The sequence below is a fragment of the Euprymna scolopes genome, chromosome 31 (assembly GCF_053919585.1).
Source record: "Euprymna scolopes isolate OS-2025 chromosome 31, ASM5391958v1, whole genome shotgun sequence".
Taxonomy (NCBI): domain Eukaryota; kingdom Metazoa; phylum Mollusca; class Cephalopoda; order Sepiida; family Sepiolidae; genus Euprymna; species Euprymna scolopes.
The window spans coordinates 43,536,680-43,557,689 of NC_136512.1; the positions used below are offsets into that span (position 1 = coordinate 43,536,680).

Sequence of the window (21,010 nt, forward strand, 5' to 3'; positions counted from 1 at the left end):
TTGAGATGTTTGCAGTGCCATGTCGTGCATGGAAAGGGACCCTGCACTTATCCCCGGTGGGCTTTTCTGAGGCCACAGTCCTAGTTGATGGAGGGTCAGCTGATGGTCTACTTGTGATGCATGTGTGATACTCTGCATAACCTCCTGTTCGGTTCCCCCTAACCTAACTGAAACTCGTTAAAAAATATGATGACATTACAATCTAAAAATAAGCTTAAACCAGGCTTAGGGTCAAACAAATCCAACTTGCCTCCTCTCTTGAGGCTTGCATTCACAAATATCCGTGGGCTTAGAACTAATTTAGCTGATGTTGAAGCATTTCTCCTAACAAATACCCCGGATATCTTAGCACTAAGTGAGACTAACCTACACTCCTCCATCCCCTCTAACTACTTTAACATGCCTGGATATCTCCCACTCTGCCGTAAGGACTCTGACAGACATATGCACAGACTTGGAGTTTACATTCGTAATACCCTCCCCCTGACTAGAGAAACAAACCTAGAAACAGATGATCAAGCCTTTATGTGCTTTAGACTAATTATGCAACACAACATTAGCTACTTTTACTTTCTCTACCGCTCTCCCTCGACCCAAAACTGCACCATAATAAACAAAGTATCTGACAGCATAGACACAGCACACTCTGTCGACACTAGCGCCCAAGTACATGTATTTGGTGACTTTAATGTCCATCACAAAAGCTGCCTTGGATTCTCTACTTACACAGATGCAGCGGGCAGCGCAACTCATAGCTTCTCTATATCTCACTCCCTATCGCAAATTGTTACTTTTCCAACCCGTTTCCCTGATCAGGAAGAACAACACGCATCTTAGATCTGTTTTTGACCACAGTTTCTGATGATTGTATAACGAAAGCCGACAGCCCACTTGGGAACGCTGATCATGCAGTTGAAATCGCCCTAAACTCTAGACCCAAAACTGAAGAGCCAGTGCTCAAAACAACGAGATATTATAAAAAGGCTGACTGGGAAGCCATCAGAGATCTTATCAGAGACGCCCCATGGGGAAATATTTTTCTCTTCCTGCTGAACAGTGTGCAAACGAGACCACTGAATGGTTCAAAACTGAAATCGAAGTGCATGTTCCCATGCAGAAATTCTATAGCAAGCCCCACTCTCCCCAATGGTTTACTTCAACTTGCGCAACTGCCATTGCTCAAAGGAAGCATGCATTCCGCAGGTTTAACCGACATAAGTCCAGTTCAAACAGACAGAAGTACATAGAAGCTAGAAGTAACGTTAAGAAAGAAATAGCGACAGCTAAGAAGGAATTTACTGAAACCACTAAAAAACGCATCGAAGCACAAAAACTAGGAACTCGTGACTTCTGGAAAATATACAAGAGTGTAGTAAATAATGGGCAATCAACAATTCCCCCACTAACCAACAATCACGAGGTTGTTTGCCAGTCGGTTTGCCTCAAACTCCACACTGGACCCTTCCAACCACTCCCTACCTCAATTTTCTATGCGGACAGATGCCACACTAGACGATCTGAAAATCACCCCTGCTCAGGTGCATGCTATCATAAAAAACCTTGACACTTCAAAAGCATGTGGACCCGATCTCATCCCAATTGTGCGATTAAAAAAGTGCTCAGCCGAAGTAGCTTTAGTTCTCTCCAACCTCTACAACAAATGCCTTAATGAATCTTGCTTTCCGGGCTGTTGGAAAACTGCTTCTGTGGCACCAGTTTTCAAGAATTCTGGCGAAAGAACTGACCCATTAAATTATCGCCCCATTAGCCTCCTCCCACTTTTTGCCAAAATATTTGAGACCTTGATTAACCATGCTCTAGTCCAGCACCTTACAGATGCTAAACTTCTGACCGACCAACAATATGGATTTAGACAAGCCCGTTCCACAGCAGACATCCTCACTGTAATCTCTGAACGCATATACTATTCACTGGACAAAGCGGGAGAAGGCAGAGCGGTAGCTCTAGATATATCTAAGGCTTTTGACAGGGTATGGCATGAGGGTCTCCTCAGGAAAATTAGATCATACGATATCACTGGTAGAATACTTAACATAATTAAATCCTTCTTAGATAAGAGAAAAATCCAAGTTGTCCTCGACGGTCGTACATCTAAACAATGATATAAATGCGGGAGTGCCCCAGGGGTCTATCCTTGGACCTCTACTGTTCCTGATATTCATAAAAGACCTCCCCGACAAAATTTCCTCTGAGATGAGTATATATGCTGATGACACCACACTCTATAACAGACACGACTGGAAAACAAATGAATACATATCTAAAGAAATGGCAGAAACACTAGAGGATGATTTCCAATCTGTAGTGGAATGGGGACAAAAATGGATGGTCACGTTCAATGCCGCCAAGACTAAACTAGTTTCATTCAATAATTACAAGAAACCTTCTCTACCACCTATAGCAATGGCCAACGACTCTTTATCTGAGAGTACGTCTTTCAAGCTCCTTGGCCTAACGTTCACAGGAAACATGAGTTCGAACAATTACATCGAGGGCATTGCCAGGGCCGCTGCAAGGAAGGTGGGCTCTCTCTACCGTACTACAAAACTACTAACACCCGAAAGTATCCTGTACCTCTATAAGGCAACCATTCGCCCATGTATGGAGTATTGCTGTCATATTTGGGCTGGTGCATCGGCTACTAGTCTCTCGCTCCTTGACAGGGTCCAAAAGAGAGTCGCAAATCTGATATGCCCTAAACTGGCATCTAAGCTTCAGCCTCTGTCTGATCGACGAAACATTACATCCCTTTGCCTGTTTTACAAGTATTTAAATGGGGAATGCTCTGATGAACTGCAAGCACTTGTGCCTCCACGACGTGAACACCCTAGACGGACCCGACAAGCTGCAAAATCCTACCCACACACTATAGAGATCCCTAGATGTAAAAGATATTTCTACTCCGGTAGTTTCTTCCCCAGAACCGCTAGACTTTGGAATTCCATTCCAGGTCACTGTTTCCTCAACTGTACTGACATGCAGAAGTTCAAGTGCAACGTGAATCAACATCTTGCTGCCCAAGTCACTACATAGTACCCCAGTAGTTCTTTCCCCTGATAGTAGCCCCCTACACGAAAGTGACAATTTGCCTTGTTTGGGGTGAAAATGTAATAAAAAAAAAATTTTTTAAAAATAGTAAGAATGTATTAATATTGAATTAAATAGTAAAAATGTATTTATATTGAATTAAATAGTAAAAATGTATTTATATTGAATTAAATAGTAACAATGTATTTATATTGAATTCAATAGTAAAAATGTATTTATTCATACTCAATTAAATAGTAAAAATGTATTTATACTTAATTCAATAGTAAAAATGTATTCATATTGAATTAAATAGTAAAAACGTATTTATATTGAATTCAATAGTAAAAATGTATTCATATTGAATTAAATAGTAAAAACGTATTTATATTGAATTCAATAGTAAAAATGTATTCATATTGAATTAAATAGTAAAAACGTATTTATATTGAATTCAATAGTATAAATGTATTCATATTGAATTAAATAGTAAAAACATATTTATATTGAATTAAATAGTAAAAATGTATTTATATTGAATTCGATAGTAAAAATGTATTTATATTGAATTAAATAGTAAAAAAGTTATTTATACTGAATTCAATAGTAAAAATGTATTCATATTGAATTAAATAGTAAAAACGTATTTATATTGAATTCAATAGTAAAAATGTATTCATATTGAATTAAATAGTAAAAACGTATTTATATTGAATTCAATAGTAAAAATGTATTCATATTGAATTAAATAGTAAAAACATATTTATATTGAATTAAATAGTAAAAATGTATTTATATTGAATTCGATAGTAAAAATGTATTTATATTGAATTCAATAGTAAAAATGTATTTATATTGAATTACATAGTAAAATTTTATTTATATTGAATTAAATAGTAAAAATGTATTTATATTGAATTCAATAGTAAAAATGTATTTATATTGAATTCAATAGAAAAAATGTATTTATATTGAATTAAATAGTAAAAATGTATTTATACTGAATTCAATAGTAAAAATGTATTTATACTGAATTCTATAGTAACAATGTATTCATATTGAATTCATTAGTAAATATATTTATACTGAATTCAATAGTAAAAATGTATTTGTATCGAATTCAATAGTAAAAATTTATTTATATTGAATTCAATAGTAAAAATGTATTTATACTGAATTAAATAGTAAAAATGTATTTATACTGAATTCAATAGTAAAAATGTATTTGTATTGAGTTCAATAATAAAAATGTATTCCTATTGAATTAAATAGTATAAAAATGTGTATACTGAATAAAATAGTAAAAGTGTATTTATACTGAATTAAATAGTTAAAATGTATTTATACTGAATTCAATAGTATAAAAATATTTATATTGAATTCAATAATAAAAATGTATTCCTATTGAATTAAATAGTATAAAAATGTGTATACTGAATAAAATAGTAAAAGTGTATTTATACTGAATTAAATAGTAAAAATGTATTTATACTGAATTCAAGAGTATAAATGTATTTATATTGAATGCAATAGTAAAAATGTATTTATATTGAATTCAATAGTAAAAATGTATTTATACTGAATTCAATAGTAAAAATGTATTTATATTGAATTCAATAGTAAAAATGTATTTATATTGAATTCAATAGTAAAAATGTATTTATATTGAATTCAATAGTAAAAATGTATTTATATTGAATTCAATAGTAAAAATTAATTTATATTGAATTAAACAGTAAAAGTGTATTTATACTAAATTCAATAGTAAAAATGTATTTATATTGAATTCAATAGTAAAAATTTATTTATATTGAATTAAATAGTAAAAATGTATTTATACTAAATTCAATAGTAAAAATGTATATATATTGAATTCAATAGTAAAAATGTATTTATATTGAATTCAATAGTAACAATGTATTTATATTGAATTAAATAGTAAAAATGTATTTATATTGAATTCAATAGTAAAAATGTATTTATTCATACTCAATTAAATAGTAAAAATGTATTTATACTTAATTCAATAGTAAAAATGTATTCATATTGAATTAAATAGTAAAAACGTATTTATATTGAATTCAATAGTAAAAATGTATTCATATTGAATTAAATAGTAAAAACGTATTTATATTGAATTCAATAGTAAAAATGTATTCATATTGAATTAAATAGTAAAAACGTATTTATATTGAATTCAATAGTATAAATGTATTCATATTGAATTAAATAGTAAAAACATATTTATATTGAATTAAATAGTAAAAATGTATTTATATTGAATTCGATAGTAAAAATGTATTTATATTGAATTAAATAGTAAAAAAGTTATTTATACTGAATTCAATAGTAAAAATGTATTCATATTGAATTAAATAGTAAAAACGTATTTATATTGAATTCAATAGTAAAAATGTATTCATATTGAATTAAATAGTAAAAACGTATTTATATTGAATTCAATAGTAAAAATGTATTCATATTGAATTAAATAGTAAAAACATATTTATATTGAATTAAATAGTAAAAATGTATTTATATTGAATTCGATAGTAAAAATGTATTTATATTGAATTCAATAGTAAAAATGTATTTATATTGAATTACATAGTAAAATTTTATTTATATTGAATTAAATAGTAAAAATGTATTTATATTGAATTCAATAGTAAAAATGTATTTATATTGAATTCAATAGAAAAAATGTATTTATATTGAATTAAATAGTAAAAATGTATTTATACTGAATTCAATAGTAAAAATGTATTTATACTGAATTCTATAGTAACAATGTATTCATATTGAATTCATTAGTAAATATATTTATACTGAATTTAATAGTAAAAATGTATTTGTATCGAATTCAATAGTAAAAATTTATTTATATTGAATTCAATAGTAAAAATGTATTTATACTGAATTAAATAGTAAAAATGTATTTATACTGAATTCAATAGTAAAAATGTATTTGTATTGAGTTCAATAATAAAAATGTATTCCTATTGAATTAAATAGTATAAAAATGTGTATACTGAATAAAATAGTAAAAGTGTATTTATACTGAATTAAATAGTTAAAATGTATTTATACTGAATTCAATAGTATAAAAATATTTATATTGAATTCAATAATAAAAATGTATTCCTATTGAATTAAATAGTATAAAAATGTGTATACTGAATAAAATAGTAAAAGTGTATTTATACTGAATTAAATAGTAAAAATGTATTTATACTGAATTCAAGAGTATAAATGTATTTATATTGAATTCAATAGTAAAAATGTATTTATATGGAATTCAATAGTAAAAATGTATTTATACTGAATTCAATAGTAAAAATGTATTTATATTGAATTCAATAGTAAAAATGTATTTATATGGAATTCAATAGTAAAAATGTATTTATATTGAATTAAATAGTAAAAAAGTATTTATACTGAATTCAATAGTAAAAATGTATTTATACTGAATTCAATAGTAAAAATATATTTATACTGGATTAAATAGTAAAAATGTATTCATATTCAATTAAATTATATTGAACTCAATAGTAAAAATGTAATGATATTGAATTAAATAGTAAAAATGTATTGATATTGAATTAAACAGTACAAATGTATTTATATTGAATTCAATAGTAAAAATGTATTTATATTGAATTCAATAGTAAAAAAGTATTTATATTGAATTCAATAGTAAAAATGTATTTATATTGAATTCAATAGTAAAAATGTATTGATATTGAATCCAATAGTAAAAATGTATTGATATTGAATTAAATAGTACAAATGTATTTATATTGAATTCAATAGTAAAAAAGTATTTATATTGAATTAAATAGTAATAATGTATTTATATTGAATTACATAGTAAAAATTTATTTATACTGAATTAAATAGTAAAAATGTATTGATATTGAATTAAATAGTAAAAATGTATTTATATTGAATTAAATAGTAAAAATGTATTGATACTGAATTCAATAGTAAATATATTCATACTGAATTCAATAGTAAAAATGTATTCATACTGAATTCAATAGTAAAAATGTATTCATATTGAATTCAATAGTAAAAATGTATTCATATTGAATTAAATAGTAAAAATGTATTGATATTGAATTCAATAGTAAAAATGTATTGATACTTGACTAAATAGTAAAAATGTATTTATATTGAATTCAATAGTAAAAATGTATTTATATTGAATTAAATAGTAAAAATGTATTTATATTGAATTCAATAGTAAAAATGTATTGATATTGAATTAAATAGTAAAAATGTATTGATATTGAATTAAATAGTACAAATGTATTTATATTGAATTCAATAGTAAAAAAGTATTTATATTGAATTCAATAGTAAAAATGTATTTATATTGAATTAAATAGTAAAAATCTATTTATACAAGACTAAGTAGAAAAAATGTATTTATATTGAATTAAATAGTAAAAATGTATTTATATTGAATTAAATAGTAAAAATGTATTTATATTGAATTCAATAGTAAAAATGTATTGATATTGAATTAAATAGTAAAAATGTATTGATATTGAATTAAATAGTAAAAATGTATTCATATTGAATTCAATAGTAAAAATGTATTTATATTGAATTAAATAATAAAAATGTATTTATATTGAATTCAATAGTAAAAATGTATTTATATTGAATTAAATAGTAAAAATGTATTTATATTGAATTCAATAGTAAAAATTTATTTATATTGAATTCAATAGTAAAAATGTATTTATAATGAATTCAATAGTAAAAATGTATTTATATTGAATTAAATAATAAAAATGTATTTATATTGAATTAAATAGTAAAAATGTATTTATATTGAATTAAATAGTAAAAATGTATTTATATTGAATTCAATAGTAAAAATGTATTTATATTGAATTCAATAGTAAAAATGTATTTATAATGAATTCAATAGTAAAAATGTATTTATATTGAATTCAATAGTAAAAATGTATTTATATTGAATTCAATAGTAAAAATGTATTTATACTAGACTAAATAGTAAAAATGTATTTATATTGAATTAAATAGTAAAAATGTATTTATATTGAATTAAATAGTAAAAATGTATTTATATTGAATTAAATAGTACAAATGTATTTATATTAAATTCAATAGTAAAAAAGTATTTATATTGAATTCAATAGTAAAAATGTATTTATATTGAATTAAATAGTACAAATGTATTTATATTGAATTCAATAGTAAAAATGTATTTATATTGAATTCAATAGTAAAAATGTATTTATATTGAATTAAATAGTAAAAATGTATTTATACAAGACTAAATAGTAAAAATGTATTTATATTGAATTAAATAGTAAAAATGTATTTATACAAGACTAAATAGTAAAAATGTATTTATATTGAATTAAATATTAAAAATGTATTTATATTGAATTCAATAGTAAAAATGTATTTATATTGAATTCAATAGTAAAAATGTATTTATATTGAATTCAATAGTAAAAATGTATTTATATTTAATTCAATAGTACAAATGTATTTATATTGAATTCAATAGTAAAAATGTATTTATATTGAATTCAATAGTAAAAATGTATTTATACAAGACTAAATAGTAAAAATGTATTTATATTGAATTAAATAGTAAAAATGTATTTATACAAGACTAAATAGTAAAAATGTATTTATATTGAATTAAATAGTAAAAATGTATTTATATTGAATTAAATAGTAAAAATGTATTCATATTGAATTAAATAGTAAAAATGTATTTATATTGAATTCAATAGTAAAAATGTATTTATATTGAATTAAATAGTAAAAGTGTATTTATATTGAATTAAATAGTAAAAATTTTATTCATATTGAATTAAATAGTAAAAATGTATTTATATTGAATTCAATAGTAAAAATGTATTTATATTGAATTAAATAGTAAAAATGTATTTATATTGAATTCAATAGTAAAAATGTATTTATATTAAATTCAATAGTAAAAAAGTATTTATATTGAATTCAATAGTAAAAATGTATTTATATTGAATTCAATAGTAATAATGTATTTATATTGAATTCAATAGTAAAAATGTATTTATACAAGACTAAATAGTAAAAATGTATGTATATTGAATTAAATAGTAAAAATGTATTTATACAAGACTAAATAGTAAAAATGTATTCATATTGAATTAAATATTAAAAATGTATTTATATTGAATTAAATAGTAAAAATGTATTTATATTGAATTCAATAGAAAAAATGTATTTATATTGAATTCAATAGTAAAAATGTATTTACACAAGACTAAATAGAAAAAATGTATTTATATTGAATTGAATATTAAAAATGTATTTATACAAGACTAAATAGTAAAAATGTATTTATATTGAATTAAATATTAAAAATGTATTTATATTGAATTAAATAGTAAAAATGTATTTATATTGAATTCAATAGTAAAAATGTATTTATATTGAATTAAATAGTAAAAATGTATTTATATTGAATTAAATAGTACAAATGTATTTATATTGAATTCAATAGTAAAAATGTATTTATACTGAATTCAATAGTAAAAATATATTTATGCTAGACTAAATAGTAAATATGTATTTATATTGAATTAAATAGTAAAAATGTATTTATATTGAATTAAATAGTAAAAATGTATTGATATTGAATTGAATAGTAAGAATGTATTAATATTGAATTCAATAATAAAAATGTATTTATACTGAATTAAATAGTTAAAATGTATTGATATTGAATTAAATAGTAAGAATGTATACATATAAAAGTCAACAGTAAAAATGTATTGATACTGAATTAAATAGTAACATTATATTCATATTAAATTAAAAAGTAAAAATGTATTTATATTGGATTAAATAGTACAAATGTATTTATATGGGATAACATAGTAAAAATGTATTTATATTGAATTAAATAGTAAAAATGCATTTATATTGAATTCAATAGTAAAAATGTATTCATATAGAATTAATTAGTAAAAATGTATTTATACTGAATTCAATAGTAAAAATGTATTTATACTGAATACAATAGTAAAAATGTATTTATATTGATTTCAATAGTAAAATGTATTAATACTGAATTTAAAATTAAAAATGTATTTATATTGAATTCAATAGTAAAAATGTGTTTATATTGATTTCAACAGTAAAAATGTATTTATACGGAATTAAATAGTAAAAATGTATTTATATTTAATAAAATAGTAAAAATGTATTTATACTTAATTCAATATTAAACATGCATTTATATTTAATTCAATAGTAAAAATGTACTTATATTGAATTAAATAGTAAAGATGTATTCATATTGAATTCAATAGTAAAAATGTATTCATATTGAATTCAATAGTAAAAATGTATTTATATTGAATTCAATAGTAAATATATGTATACTGAATTCAATAGTAAAAATATATTTATATTGAATTCAATAGTAAAAATGTATTCATATTGAATTCAATAGTAAAAATGTATTTATATTGAATTAAATAGTAAAAATGTATTTATACTGAATTCAATAGTAACATTATATTTATATTGAACTAAATAGTAAAAATGTATTTATACTAGATTACATAGTAAAAATGTATTTATACTGAATTAAATAGTAAAAATGTATTTATATTGAATTAAATAGTAAAAATGTATTTATATTGAATTAAATAGTAAAAATGTATTTATACTGAATTCAATAGTAAAAATGTATTTATACTGAATTCAATAGGAAAAATGTATTTATATTGAATTCATTATTAGAAATGTATTTATATTGAATTCAATAGTAAAAATGTATTTACACTGAATTAAATAGTAAAAATGTATTCATACTGAATTCAATAGTAAAAATGTATCTATACTGAATTCAATAGTAAACATGTATTCATATTTAATTAAATAGTAAAAATGTATTTATATTGAATTCAATAGTAAAAATGTATTTATACTGAATTAAATAGTAAAAATGTATTAATACTGAATTCAATAGTAAAAAGTATTTTTATTGAATTCAATAGTAAAAATTAATTCATACTGAATTCAATAGTAAATATATTTATACTGAATTCAATAGTAAAAATGTATTTATACTGAATTCAATAATAACAATGTATTTATATTGAATTCAATAGTAAAAATGTATTCATATTGAATTCAATAGTAAAAATGTATTGATACTGAATTCAATAATAACAATGTATTTATATTGAATTATAGTCACAATGTATTCATATTGAATTCAATAGTAAAAATGTATTTATACTGCATTCAATAATAACAATGTATTTATATTAAATTCAATAGTAAAAATGTATTCATATGGAATTTAATAGTAAAAATATATTTATACTGAATTTAATAGTAAAAATGTATTTATATTGAATTAAATAGTAAAAAATGTATTTTTACTGAATTAAATAGTAAAAATGTATTTATATTTAATTCAATAGTAAAAATCTATTAATATTTAATTCAATAGTAAAATGTATTAATACTGAATTTAAAAGTAAAAATGTATTTATATTGAATTAAATAGTAAAAATGTATTTATATTGAATTCAATAGTAAAAATGTGTTTATATTGATTTCAACAGTAAAAATGTATTTATACGGAATTAAATAGTAAAAATGTATTTACATTTAATAAAATAGTAAAAATGTATTTATACTGAATTCAATATTAAACATGGATTTATATTTAATTCAATAGTAAAAATGTACTTATATTGAATTAAATAGTAAAGATGTATTCATATTGAATTCAATAGTAAAAATGTATTTATATTGAATTCAATAGTAAAAATGTATTTATATTGAATTCAATAGAAAAAATGTATTCATATTGAATTAAATAGTAAAAATGTATTGATATTGAATTCAATAAATGTATTTATATTGAATTGAATAGTAAATATATTCATACTGAATTAAATAGTAAAAATGTATTTATATTGAATTAAATAGTAAAAATGTATTTATACTGAATTCAATAGTAAAAATTTATTCATACTGAATTCAATAGTTAAATTTGTTTATTCTGAATTCAATAATAAAATGTATTTACACTTTATTTAATAGTAAAAAATAGTCATATTGAGTACAAATAAAAATAATAACTGCACGTGTGTTTTTATTGAATTCAAAAGTAAAAACTAAGACTGCATATTATTTTTATATTTTCTCTCCTTTCTTTTAATCTTTATAAGCAAAAATAAGTCCTTTCCTTATTTCACTTATGCATTAATTTATTTGCCTATTTATTTTTTTTGTACACATGCCCTCAAAAAATAAATAATTAAAACTACTGTTAAAATTGTTATTATTGGAATTTATTGTTGTCAATTATCGGTTTGTGATTCGCTTGCTATTTTTCTCAAAATACATGCATTCTTCAATGAATTGATTATCTGGCCATGTTTTTTTTTTATTTGCAAAATGAAAAAAAAACGGTAGACATTATTCTTTTTTAGTGGATTTTTCAATTAGCCATACTAATAAAGCCCAGCCTAGTGTTGAATATGTTAGCAAAAGGGGTCGACAATTCCATTCAAATCAAGTCGGTAATGACTTGAGGAAAAAGAATTACATACTCAAAATTTGCCAACTGAATTTTGGTAAATATTAAAAAAAATGTCACTTCCTTATTTCAGTTAGAGAGAAGGGAACCTATTTCCATTCTTTCCCCTAAACATAATTGAACTTATATTATTATTTATATTATTACTTGAACTTATATAATTATTTATATTATTACTTGAACTTATATTATTATGTATATTATTACTTGAACTTATATTATTATTTATATTATTACTTGAACTTATATTATTATGTATATTATTACTTGAACTTATATTATTATTTATATTATTACTTGAACTTATATTATTATTTATATTATTACTTGAACTGTTATTATTATTTATATTATTACTTGAACTTATATTATTATGTATATTATTACTTGAACTTATATTATTATTTATATTATTACTTGAACTTATATTATTATGTATATTATTACTTGAACTGTTATTATTATTTATATTATTACTTGAACTTATATTATTATTTATATTATTACTTGAACTTATATTATTATTTATATTCTTACTTGAACTTATATTATTATTTATATTATTACTTGAACTGTTATTATTATTTATATTATTACTTGAACTTATATTATTATTTATATTATTACTTGAACTTATATTATTATTTATATTATTACTTGAACTTATATTATTATGTATATTATTACTTGAACTTATATTATTATTTATATTATTACTTGAACTTATATTATTATTTATATTATTACTTGAACTTATATTATTATTTATATTATTACTTGAACTTATATTATTATTTATATTATTACTTGAACTTATATTATTATTTATATTATTACTTGAACTTATATTATTATTTATATTATTACTTGAACTTATATTATTATTTATATTATTACTTGAACTTATATTATTATTTATATTATTACTTGAACTTATATTATTATTTATATTATTACTTGAACTTATATTATTATTTATATTATTACTTGAACTTATATTATTATGTATATTATTACTTGAACTTATATTATTATTTATATTATTACTTGAACTTATATTATTATTTATATTATTACTTGAACTTATATTATTATTTATATTATTACTTGAACTTATATTATTATTTATATTATTACTTGAACTTATATTATTATTTATATTATTACTTGAACTTATATTATTATGTATATTATTACTTGAACTTATATTATTATTTATATTATTACTTGAACTTATATTATTATTTATATTATTACTTGAACTTATATTATTATTTATATTATTACTTGAACTTATATTATTATTTATATTATTACTTGAACTTATATTATTATTTATATTATTACTTGAACTTATATTATTATTTATATTATTACTTGAACTTATATTATTATGTATATTATTACTTGAACTTATATTATTATTTATATTATTACTTGAACTTATATTATTATTTATATTATTACTTGAACTTATATTATTATTTATATTATTACTTGAACTTATATTATTATTTATATTATTACTTGAACTTATATTATTATTTATATTATTACTTGAACTTATATTATTATGTATATTATTACTTGAACTTATATTATTATTTATATTATTACTTGAACTTATATTATTATTTATATTATTACTTGAACTTATATTATTATTTATATTATTACTTGAACTTATATTATTATTTATATTATTACTTGAACTTATATTATTATTTATATTATTACTTGAACTGTTATTATTATTTATATTATTACTTGAACTTATATTATTATTTATATTATTACTTGAACTTATATTATTATTTATATTATTACTTGAACTTATATTATTATTTATATTATTACTTGAACTTATATTATTATTTATATTATTACTTGAACTTATATTATCATTTATATTCTTACTTGAACTTATATTATCATTTATATTATTACTTGAACTTATATTATTATGTATATTATTACTTGAACTTATATTATTATTTATATTCTTACTTGAACTTATATTATCATTTATATTATTACTTGAACTTATATTATTATTTATATTATTACTTGAACTTATATTATTATTTATATTCTTACTTGAACTTATATTATTATTTATATTATTACTTGAACTTATATTATTATTTATATTATTACTTGAACTTATATTATTATTTATATTATTACTTGAACTTATATTATTATTTATATTATTACTTGAACTTATATTATTATTTATATTATTACTTGAACTTATATTATTATGTATATTATTACTTGAACTTATATTATTATTTATATTATTACTTGAACTTATATTATCATTTATATTATTACTTGAACTTATATTATTATTTATTTTATTACTTGAACTTATATTATTATTTATATTCTTACTTGAACTTATATTATTATTTATATTATTACTTGAACTTATATTATTATTTATATTATTACTTGAACTTATATTATTATTTATATTCTTACTTGAACTTATATTATTATTTATATTATTACTTGAACTTATATTATTATTTATATTATTACTTGAACTTATATTATTATTTATATTCTTACTTGAACTTATATTATTATTTATATTATTACTTGAACTTATATTATTATTTATATTATTACTTGAACTTATATTATTATTTATATTATTACTTGAACTTATATTATTATTTATATTATTACTTGAACTTATATTATTATTTATATTATTACTTGAACTTATATTATTATTTATATTATTACTTGAACTTATATTATTATTTATATTATTACTTGAACTTATATTATTATTTATATTATTACTTGAACTTATATTATTATGTATATTATTACTTGAACTTATATTATTATTTATATTCTTACTTGAACTTATATTATCATTTATATTATTACTTGAACTTATATTATTATTTATATTATTACTTGAACTTATATTATTATTTATATTCTTACTTGAACTTATATTATTATTTATATTATTACTTGAACTTATATTATTATTTATATTATTACTTGAACTTATATTATTATTTATATTATTACTTGAACTTATATTATCATTTATATTATTACTTGAACTTATATTATCATTTATATTATTACTTGAACTTATATTATTATTTATATTCTTACTTGAACTTATATTATTATTTATATTATTACTTGAACTTATATTATTATTTATATTATTACTTGAACTTATATTATTATTTATATTCTTACTTGAACTTATATTATCATTTATATTATTACTTGAACTTATATTATTATTTATATTATTACTTGAACTTATATTATTATTTATATTCTTACTTGAACTTATATTATTATTTATATTATTACTTGAACTTATATTATTATGTATATTATTACTTGAACTTATATTATTATGTATATTATTACTTGAACTTATATTATTATGTATATTATTACTAGCCCGGGTGTTTGGAGGTGTGTGTTGAGCAAAAAAAAAGAAAAAAGAAAAAGTGGTAGTAGGTAGGCAGGATTAAACCCGTGCCGCGAAAGAGGAAAAGAACATGAAAAAAAAAAACGTGACGTCTTTGCTGTTGCGTCCATCGCCAAACCGGAAGTGACGATTGTTCAAATCAAAGCTACTCAATCGAAAAGAGGGAAAGACTTTCGAAAATATTGGCGACAAAAACGACCCCTCCATGTAGAAAAGTGCCCAGTTGAGGCTGGAGGAATTAATGCTTTTAGCCAATTTTTCGAAATTTATTGCCTGAAGGTTAGAGCTTCAAAACTACCAATCTTGCGAAAATCTGAAAGTTTTAGGCAGATATGCAAACATACATACATACATTTAAACAGACAGGTGAAATTATTATTATACTTATTTTATTAATGCTTATTTTTTTTTTAATGGAGAGTAGACAATGCATTATTGATATGTTCTCAGCAGCCCATGTAACTCGCGATTCTTCTAATTTGTCCTTCAGTTCCTGTTTAGAAGGAGTGATTTTTCTGATAAAAGGGGAAGAAAAAGCTGTATTCTAGGTCGGCAGTCCTTTTGTGTGAGCAGTCGCTTGAGATGTCTAAATTTTTCTCTTTCTATTTCTATCCTTGTAGCCATGTCACTAATAAGGAGATAAACGTTTTAACTGGACAGATGTTATCCGTCTAATAGTTTGACATCTGAACCTTGGATTAACCCCTAAGGAGACTTTCCTATCAGTAGGTGCAAAGTACTGATACTGCTGTATTATCATTTGGTGACTGGATTCTTGACCATGCAGTAGCTTCTTGTGGGACTTCTCAATGCCATAGTGAGTAATTGTTACGGATTTACCTTATCATGGTCTACAAAAAATATTTCTTTGTTTCTTTTTCTCCCTTACTTTCCCTCTCTGCCCTGCTCTAATCAACTCTGTCGACCTGTTCTACAAATCCCAATATTCCATCATGAAAAGTCTCGAGAAAGAATACAAGATTAAATCCAGAACTCCAAATTCCAACGTAGACCCCCGCTACCATGTCTCCTTCTCCAACATCAGGGGTCTACGTTCCAACCTTCCAAAGATTGAAACCCAATAACAGGAGACCAAACTAAACCTATTGTTCCTGTGTGAAATGAAATGGGCATGGAATATGTGCCTACATTAGAGATAGTTTTCCATGTGATAGAAACATCTCCAGAGAAGACCCTAAATTGGCCTATATGTGCTTCTGGGTTGCACTTACTCACAGCACTGCATTCATATTTGCCCTCTATTGCCCCTACAACAGTGGAGTTACTATCTTTAAGAGCATATCTGAGAAATTGACCATATCCTGTCTGCTCATCCCTTGTCTGTGGAGACTTCAATGTTCACAATATGTAATGGTTAGCCCACTCAAACAAGACAGAGGATGAGAGGAAGTTTTGTTATGATTGCTCCATTGCTTCTGACCTAACTCGGATTGTTCACAAACCCACTCATGTGGCCGACACTGACACTGAGTATGCAAGTCTCCTAAACCTTTTTCTTACAACTTGCCTTGAGCTGTGTTCATCCTCAGTTGAGCACTTGCCATGAAAATAGTGATAGAGCCGAGACAGCCTCACAACGTCTCTTGTGGGAAAGAGATTGCAGAAAAGAGAAAAGGGCATCACCTACTCAAGGAAGAATAGGGTGCTCTTAGCTACTCCTGCCTAGATGTGGCAACAAGACTCCATTTTAGGATGAATCTGGCTCTTATATATTATGCAGAAGATTGCGTTGAGAGTGAGATACCTTCTGGAATCACAGAATGACGCAGCCATTTTTCCAGTTACCTTGGCAGCAGATTTGATGTAAATCTTCCAATTCAGATCAGGAGTGATGCTACTAGGTTTCGAAGGCGGTTTTGAACTTTATCAAGGCAGGATAGGTATACTGAGCAGTTCCTGTCCAGATATACCCATAGTACACCCCTTTTAAGGCAAACCTAGCTCTTATACAGATAGAGAATTGTATCGGCAATAAGGTACGTACTTGAGCGGTAGAGTGATCCAACTATTTTTCCAGTGATATTAGCAATAGATTTGATGCATGTGTTCCATTTTAGATCAGGAGTGAAGGTCAGTCCCAGAAGCTTGTCAAGGCATGCGGCTTCTCCAAGAGGAGAGCCATTCATTTCAATTGGGGATCAGAGCGATTATGATGAAAGGACAGAAGTTTGGTTCTATAATTGACAGGGATTGACAATAACTTCAACTGTCCCTATGAATGATAAATGTCTCATTGGTCGAGTTTGGTTATGTGACAGTTGTAATTTGGAATTTAAAAGTGAATGGTCATCCAGATAGATAAAGGTGTTCAGATTCGAATGACGGTAAACAGAGGCAATCCATTGATAACGAAATAGACTCTTGGAATAATGTTTCAGTGGTTGTTGTCCTTCTTTCATGAATTCCAGCTACTCTTCTTCTATTCATTTCATGCCATTTTTCACTTAATCAAACTTAATCAAACTTAATCAAACTTAATCAAACTTAATCAAACTCAATCAAACTTAATCAAACTCAATCAAACTCAATCAAACTTAATGAAACTCAATCAAACTCAATCAAACTTAATGAAACTCAATCAAACTCAATCAAACTTAATCAAACTCAATCAAACTTAATGAAACTCAATCAAACTCAATCAAACTTAATCAAACTCAATCAAACTCAATCAAACTCAATCAGGTTCAGATGATTTTTGATATTTTGCAAACTCACTCTCTAGTCCTCACATTTAAGCAGTTCAACTGTCTCAAAATTCCACTCTGTATTTCTTTCATTTTTATTTTACTCATGTTCCTCCCAAACAAGGTACATCGCCACTTGGATGTAAGGGGCTACTATTTGGGACCATGTTTAGGGGAAATGAGCAAGATGTTGGTTTACGTTACATTTAAACTTCAGCATGTCAGTACAGTCAGGGAAGCAGGTAGCAGGGAGTCTAACTCTCCGAGGGAAGAGACTAGTAGAGTAGAAAGCTTTCTGACATTTAGGGACCTTTACAGTGAAGGGGTGTGATTTTACTGCTAAGTGGGTTTGTTGGGGGTATGTATGTCAAGAGGAACAAGTGTAATGAGGTCATCAGAGAACATTCCATTCAAAATACTTGTCAAACAGGCACAAGGGATGCAACATTGCAGCGATGAGACAGAGATTGGAGCTTACTTGACAGTGTGGAACCTATTAGATTGGAAACTCTTTTGGGCCCTGTCCAAGACTGAAAGATGCACCATCCCAGATATGGCAACAATATTTCACGCATGGGTGAATGGTGGCTTTGTAGAGGTACACGATATTCTCAGGCGTGAGTAATTTTCCTTTGCAGCAGCCTTTGCAATATCCTTAATGTATTTGCTCCAGTTCATATTGCCTGTTAATATTAAGCTGAGGAGTTTGAAGGAAGAATTACAAGAATCCTTCCTGACCTCCGATAGCTATTACAAATAACAACCTACCCGAAGGTTGTTATTTGTAATGGCTATCGGTGATTGGGAAGGGTTCTTATAATTGTTAAAGGAGAGAAGCTTAGTCTTAATAGCATTAAATGTTACCATCCATTTACGGCCCCATTCCACTACGGTCTGGAGGTCGTTTTCTAAGGATTCTGTCATTGACTTAGATTTATGTACATCTGTTTTTTTCCCCATGACTTTTATAGAGCATTGTATCATCAGTTATATTCACATCTCGGACACAATGTTATCAGAGAAGTCGTTAACGAATATCAAGAATAATAATGGTCCAAGAATCGACCCTTGAGGCACTTCTGCTTTAATGTTATGCTGTTTGGATGTATGCCTATCAAAGATAACCTGGATAATCCTCTTGTCTGATAGATCTAATTATATTTAGTATTAGGTTTCTAATTATTGACTTCAAATTTTTTGATTGTTCGGTCAAATTACATGTGATTTAAGATATCCATGTTTCTCAGGAGGATGAATGCTCCACATGAACATACTAGTTTAACCAATTTGTTCCAAGGATAACTGCTATGTTGGATAAATGTAATTTTTTCAGAAAATCTTCTGTTGTTGAGTTTGATTTAACATTGCAGATCCATCTGATCATGGATCTCTCATTATGCTGCAGATGGGTGAGGTAAGGCTGGATGAGGATCCAAACCCATTCAAGAAATAAGAGTTATTTTGCCTCTGGGAAGGAAACACGAAGCGTCCCTCATATTAAATCTAACATGTGTAGCATATATGTTCCACTGAAATATTAAACTTTTAATTTCTTTAAATTCTTACCTGTAGCTGTCCAATCTCAGCAGCATTGTGTAAAGGAGTGGCTCCAGTTCGATCTATGGTAATATTGGCTCCACCCGTTTGTAGAAGCCATTCTACAACTTGCGTTTGACCACAGCTGGCTGCAAAATGCAAAGGTGTGGCTCCATCGAAATCTCTTTCATTTGGATTACATTCGGCCTCTTCAACCTGAAATGGATCATTAGTTTCAGTAGGTTTACGAATGGTAATGCATGTATTCATAAAGAACAGATGTTTGTATGGCATAAATTTAAAAGCTACAACATTCAGACAAAATAAACGTATATATTAAGTATCGCAAGGTTGAGAGTAAAGATTATATCTGTTAACTTTATAACAGCAAATATTTTTGCAAATTAAAAATTGTTACAATCGTATAATAGCATAAAAATAAACAAAATAATGCAGCAACATCATTGAAGAATTTCAAATTTCTTGCAGAGAAACTGAAAATATTTTAATCTTATTCGAACATTATACTACAATACATATGAAATATGTTTATTTAGATAAATTTCTCTTTACATAAAACTCGAATGCTTTTTTTTGTATGTGAAATTATTGTGTTCTTACAATGTTTTTAGCAAAATA

General features: G+C 24.1%; 1 protein-coding gene across 2 annotated transcripts in view; it reads right to left on the minus strand.

Annotated features, from left to right (window-relative positions):
• The window catches only part of LOC145255722 (uncharacterized), a 492,481-nt gene that overhangs the window by 293,201 nt on the left and 178,270 nt on the right, over positions 1-21,010 (minus strand). For both annotated transcript variants that reach the window (XM_080114321.1, XM_080114322.1), the window contains exon 3: positions 20,402-20,587. In XM_080114321.1, the coding sequence (XP_079970447.1) occupies positions 20,402-20,587 (186 nt within the window). The remainder of the gene's footprint in view (positions 1-20,401; positions 20,588-21,010) is intronic.